General features: G+C 47.2%; 1 protein-coding gene across 1 annotated transcript; it reads right to left on the reverse strand.

The window, feature by feature from the left end:
- Positions 1–931: 931 nt before the first annotated feature.
- AWAT1 (acyl-CoA wax alcohol acyltransferase 1) lies at positions 932–5,249 on the reverse strand. The gene is made up of 5 exons (XM_081809422.1): positions 4,966–5,249; positions 3,467–3,574; positions 2,888–2,958; positions 1,784–1,988; positions 932–1,107 (listed from the first exon to the last, which is right to left on the reverse strand). Exons 1-5 carry the CDS (start codon positions 5,039–5,041, stop codon positions 932–934), a joined length of 636 nt encoding a protein of 211 aa, XP_081665548.1. The 5' UTR covers positions 5,042–5,249.
- Positions 5,250–5,761: the final 512 nt, after the last annotated feature.

The following is a 5,761-nucleotide window of genomic DNA, read 5'->3' on the forward strand; positions in this document are numbered from 1 at the left end:
TATATACAATAGAATATTACTCAGCCATCAGAAAGGATGAATACCCAACGTTTACATCAACATGGATGGGACTGGAGGAGATTATGCTAAGTGAAATAAGTCAAGCAGAGGAAGTCAATTATCATACGGTTTCACTTATTTGTGGAACATAAGGAATAGCATGGAGGACATTAGGAGAAGGAAGGGAAATATGAAGGGGGGGAAATCGGAGGGGGAGATGAACCGTGAGAGAGTAAGGACTCCGAGAAACAAACTGAGGGTTTTAGAGCGGAGGGTGGGTGGGGGGATGGGTTAGTCCGGTGATGGGTATTAAGGAGGGCACATATTGCATGAAGCACTGCGTGTTATACACAAACAATGAATCATGGAACAATACATCAAAAACTAATGATGTAATGTATGGTGGTTAGCTAACATAATAAAAAAAATAAACCCCACAATTACCCTATGGAGTAGGTACAATTATTAGTAGCCACATTATGAAAATGAAAACACCAAGACTCAGAATGGTTAACTAATCTGTCTCAGAGAGTAACAGTAAGTTATGGAACCAGGATTCAAATCAGGCCCCTGACTTCAGATTCTGTGCACATACTCACCATACTGTACTGCCTGCCCCTTGCACTTACCATTAACAAACAGATATAGATATTGATATTGCTAGAGATGATGTGGGCATCATCTGTATATTAGGAGAGTCCTAGCCAAGCCCCCTGATAATGAATCTGGGTTTCTGGTTTGGCTTCCTGAGAATTGGTCCAGCTAGTTTAGAAGGAGTGGATGACATAAACCTTTTAAAAATGCTATGGCCATCTCCCTTATGCACTAGTAAGTTCCACGAGGGCAAGACTCACGTCTGATTCATCTTGGCATCACCTAGCATGTGATGCTGCTCAGAGAAGGCCATCCACCCCTGCCCTGGGAGGAACACCTACCCATGCTGGAGGGCCGTGCGCACAAACCCCTTGCGCTTCTGGAGGATGAGGGTGGTGATGTTGGGCACACTTTGCAGGGCCTCTCCCACCCCTCCTACTACGATGCCCACAAGGTTGCCAGTGCCATGGCTTAGCAGGTAGTCGATAGCTGGCTGACTCACGGAGCACACACCTAAAGAGAATCAAAGAGCAGAGAGAGGAGCAAAATAAGGGGAGGGGGAAATGGCTGAGAGGGAACACTCTCTGCTTACTCCTCATTGGCTTGTCCATGTGCCCTCTGTTCCATGAGTCCCAGAAGTAGAATCAATGAGATGGGACCAAGGGTGTGGAGGAAAGAAGGCTGAGGGCAAACCCAGCATGTTTCACTTTGAGGCAATATCTCCATTCATAGGAGACATTAGGTTGAAACTATAGTAGGAAGGTTTCCAGTGGGATAACCAGAAGAACTTTCTGAATCTCAACTATGATCTTACTCTTTTCTTTTCCTCTATTGCCACCAAATAGCAAAAGTTATTCTTTACTGAGCATGTACTCTGTGGCAGGCACTATATTGAACGCTTTACTTGTATGATCTCATTTAGCTGTCACACCAAATCTGAGGTTAGACTATTATCGTCAGCATCTCCTTACAGATGAAGAAAGTGAGACCGGTAGCTTGCTCAAGACCACACAGTAGGCAGCAGAGCCAGGATTCAAACCCAGTTTAGCTCCAGAACATATGCTTTTAACTACTATGCTTTGATGGTTTTGGGGGAGAGGTGATTGAGAGGTAGGGGATGGGGCTTAAAAACGTGAGTCTCCCAGCAGAGAAATGGGCCAGAAGCTCCAGTAAGTATGGTCAGAAGTACCTTTGGCCATGAGGTACTCCCTAACAAAGGGGATCCTGAAGAACCAGGACAGTGTGGCCAAGTGGGGAGTGATGCCTGGGAAGATCTTCGAGAAGCCTGTGGCTTCAGTGCAGAAGTTGCAGAAGGGTCCAAAGGTCAAGAGGCCATGAGGGTGAACCCCCATGATGTAGTTGTGCTCAGGTGACAGGTCTTTAGTCTTCAGGATCTGCAGCCATGAAAAGAAGTGCCAGAGGTGATGAAATAAGATCACATGAAGAAGCAAAGGTGAAGACACTTCAGGGATCAGGGCGCTCTCTAAAGCAGAGCTTTTCAACAGCTGGGCCATGAGTGGGTTTCAGGGGGCCAAGATATCGGTCTCCTCAGCCCTTGGAAAGCCAGGAAGGATCTGGGGCAGCTAGAACTGCTGGACCTCTGCCCCATGGGTGGTTGCAAGTAGTTCCGGCCATTTATCTCAATGCGCTTTATGCATAGTATCATTTTGTACCAGTGTTTAAGTGAAAAGGTCGGCAAGTTCTGCTCTAAAAATTGGGGCAACGTTTGTTGTCTACTCCAAAGAATGCTCAGAGGACCAGCATAGCACTACATTTCTAGATCGTCTTCCTGATATTTTCTCCTCCCAACCCCCTTCCAGTTTCTGCCTAAGTAACTTCTATTGAACTTGAAAACCCTGTCTAAATATCACCACGTCTGTGAAGCTTTTTCTTACCCCTCATCTGAACTACTTGTGTACCATGTACCAAACTATAAATACATACTTGTCTGTCCTTCTCATTAGATGTGAGCACCTTGATGACAGATTGCATCCTACTCACTTCTCTGTACCTCTAACATGTAGTACAGAGTAGGCTTTCCATCAACGTTTGTTAAACTGAACTGAACTGTATTTGCGTTTCTGCCTGTGTCATCTGGTAGGTCATGCCAAGGGTGTACAAAGTATGCTAGCAGAGTAGCAAGTACCAGCCACAACGTTGGGTCTTGAAGTATGTCTAGCCTGCCCTGAGACTTCTCTGGTATGCTCATTTTCCTTATGGACAACCCTAGTTATTTGGCATAAATGCCTAGTATTTTGGGAACTGCTGGGGATGCTGGGAAAGAGACACTTACCGTAATGGGGAAATAGTCCCTGAGGTGGGTCCAGATACACAAATTCCTTACCCAGCCTGAACGCCTGCCACCTGAGAGAGAAATATCAGTGGGGGATGGTGTCTGTGTGTGCCAACCCCATCCTTCCCACTCACTCAGGGCTTTCCTAACAGCATGGAGGGGCCATGGCTCTGCTAGAGAGGTGGAAAAGGAAGAGACCCCAAGACGGTCCTGGCTGGCCCAGGTCCTGTGACTCTGAGAACTTGGATGAGAGACCTTGGATATCCAGGAGTGGGACTCCCTGGTTACAGGTTAAGCTGGAACATTCTTTTTTTTTTTAAATAAGTTTTTGTTTTGTTTTTTAAAAGATTTTATTTATTTATTTGACACAGAGAGAGACAGCGAGAAAGGGAACACAAGCAGGGGGAGTGGGAGGAGAAGCAGGCTTCCCGCGGAGCAGAGAGCCCGACACGGGGCTCCATCCCAGGACCCCGGGATCATGACCCGGGCCGAAGGCAGACGCCTAACGACTGAGTCACCCAGGCGACCCTAAGCTGGAACATTCTTAGGCCATGTTCTTTCTAGGTCCACGAGTCTTACCTTGATCTGGGGTCTTTCGGTCCAAGAAAAACCAGGCAAAGTAAAGCACTGGCAGTGGCCACAAGGATGTAAACAGCAAGTAAATGAACAATGGCTGCAAGATAAAAACTGATGAGGGAGCAGGTCAGACCAACATTGTTCTGCCGGCAGAACTTGCCCATGTACATCCGCATTAAGAGCCCCCCAAACTACCCAAGCTTCTGGTCCTGGCCTTCTGCACAGTCTAGCTCCTGCCCATCCAGCATCCATGTCTACTTGGCCTTCAAACATTTCCTCTATCATCTACCATACACCAGCCCTATTTCTCTAATTCCCCATCATCCCTGTCCACTTGCTTCCTCAGCCACTCACCATCCCTCTACTCCTTCCTCCTCCCTGCCTGACACCAGCTTTCCCCCCTGCTCCCATTCATCCACCATCTTTCCCTTCTTGTCTCCTGTCTCCTTTGCTATTCATCATCCCCAAACCCTTGTTAAACCACTAGCTCATCATCCTTCCTTGCCCATATACTATCCATATCTCCCCACACCCTGCACACTAAGCATCTGCATCCCTCTACTTCTTCCCATTCACCATTCTTATTTTATTTTATTTTATTTTTTTAAGATTTTATTTATTTATTTGACAGAGAGAGACACAGCGAGAGAGCGAACACAGCAGGGGGAGTGGGAGAGGGAGAAGCAGGCCTCCCGCTGAGCAGGGAGCCCGATGTGGGGCTCGATCCCAGGACCCTGGGATCGTGACCTGAGCCGAAGGCAGACGCTTAACGACTGAGCCACCCAGGCGCCCCTCACCATTCTTATTTTAAAGAAGATTTTATTTATTTATCTGACGGAGAGAGAAAAAGCGCACAAGTAGGGGGAGCGGCAGGCAGAGGGAGAAGCAGGCTCCCCGCTGAGCAGGGAGCCCGATGTGGGGCTCCATCAAAGGACCCTGGGATCATGACCTGAGCCAAAGGCTGATGCTTAACCGACTGAGCCACCCAGACGCCCCTCACCCCCGCCATTCACCATTCTTGTCCTCTTGCTCATTCACCATTCCTTCCATTGTCACTATCTCCCCACATGCTACCACCCCACCCCCTCCCAGAATGGAAAACTCTATGGTTTAAACATAGGCTATACTTCTCCAAGTCTGTAATTCTAATGCTTCTTCTGTCCCACTCCCCGTGCTTTATGCTCATGGACATATCATGCCTATTCCCTGGGCCTCATTTCCCCTTTCCAGATAGTGAGGGTTAAGAAGTGGCTGAAATTAGCCCGATCTACTCATATCCATCATGACCCTGTTCTACTCCTCTGCCTGTTCTCACGGCCTCCTGTGGCTCTATCTCTTCCTTCTCCAGGGTGTTCGTGGGACTCAAGACTCCTTGGCTTTACTCTGTAGTACCATCTGAGATGACCAAAGGTTAGATATGAGACTTCCCATGAGCATGAAGAAGATCTGACCCTGGCCTCTGACTCTGGCTTCTTGCCGTGCACTCTAGGATCAGTACTCACCTATGGCAAGGTAGCTCAAGGGCCACTGCAGAAGTAGCAGACTCTGGAAGTGTGTAGGCTGCTTGAAACAAGGCATGATGCTCAGGAGCCTGAGGAAGACAAAGATCCCAGAACACTCTTCCAACCAATGGTGCCACCAGCCTCTTGAAGCGTGCTCGATAGTGAATGCATATGATCAGGAGGATTTTCACCTGCCCTTTTCCTTCTTTGTCCTGCCCCACACCTACGACCCACTGCAGGAGGCAGGCTTTGGAGTACCAAGGACTGTCCTATCAGACCTGAGCCCTGGGCCCTGGCCATTTGCCCTTTGACTCTTTCCTGAGATTATTAAGACATCAGGATGAAGAAAGGTAAGAAGGACTGACATCTAGTCTTAGTGACTCAGAGATCAAGAGAAGGGAAATACCTTTAACAGGCCACTCTGAGACTATGCGGGTTGTGATCTCAAGAGGGAGCTCTGGGGGGTTTGTGGGGTAGGGAGTAGGTTTTTGTTGAGAGAGACTATTGCCCTGAGGCAGTCTGGCTTGGGATGTCCCCCTCTTTTAACTTGCTATTACAATAATTTCAAAATTTCCAAATATTCCAAAAAATTTCCAAATACACACAAAACTAGAGAATGCAACAAATTTTTACCTTTATGTTCATGTTTTTTTGTTCATCTTCAATAACTACTAACATTTTGCAATATTTGTTTCATCTATTGCCCCCATTTTTTTTTCCTGGAGCATCTTAAAGCAATTCTAAGATATCATGTCATTTCACTCTGAAATACTTCACTGTGCATACAAAAATATGA

This window comes from Leptonychotes weddellii, chromosome X, assembly GCF_054177405.1.
Source record: "Leptonychotes weddellii isolate Sample4059 chromosome X, ASM5417740v2, whole genome shotgun sequence".
NCBI classification, from domain to species: Eukaryota; Metazoa; Chordata; class Mammalia; order Carnivora; family Phocidae; genus Leptonychotes; species Leptonychotes weddellii.

What these genes read in the sequence shown, in the direction of transcription:
- AWAT1 (XM_081809422.1), bottom strand. Translation starts at nt 5,041, where the DNA reads ATGCCTTGTTTCAAGCAGCCTACACACTTCCAGAGTCTGCTACTTCTG. An exon ending in CTTGAGCTACCTTGCCATAG is followed by an intron (nt 3,575 to 4,965) that starts GTGAGTACTGAT and finishes CTCCCTCATCAG; the next exon opens with TTTTTATCTTGCAGCCATTG. An exon ending in CCGAAAGACCCCAGATCAAG is followed by an intron (nt 2,959 to 3,466) that starts GTAAGACTCGTG and finishes TTTCTCTCTCAG; the next exon opens with GTGGCAGGCGTTCAGGCTGG.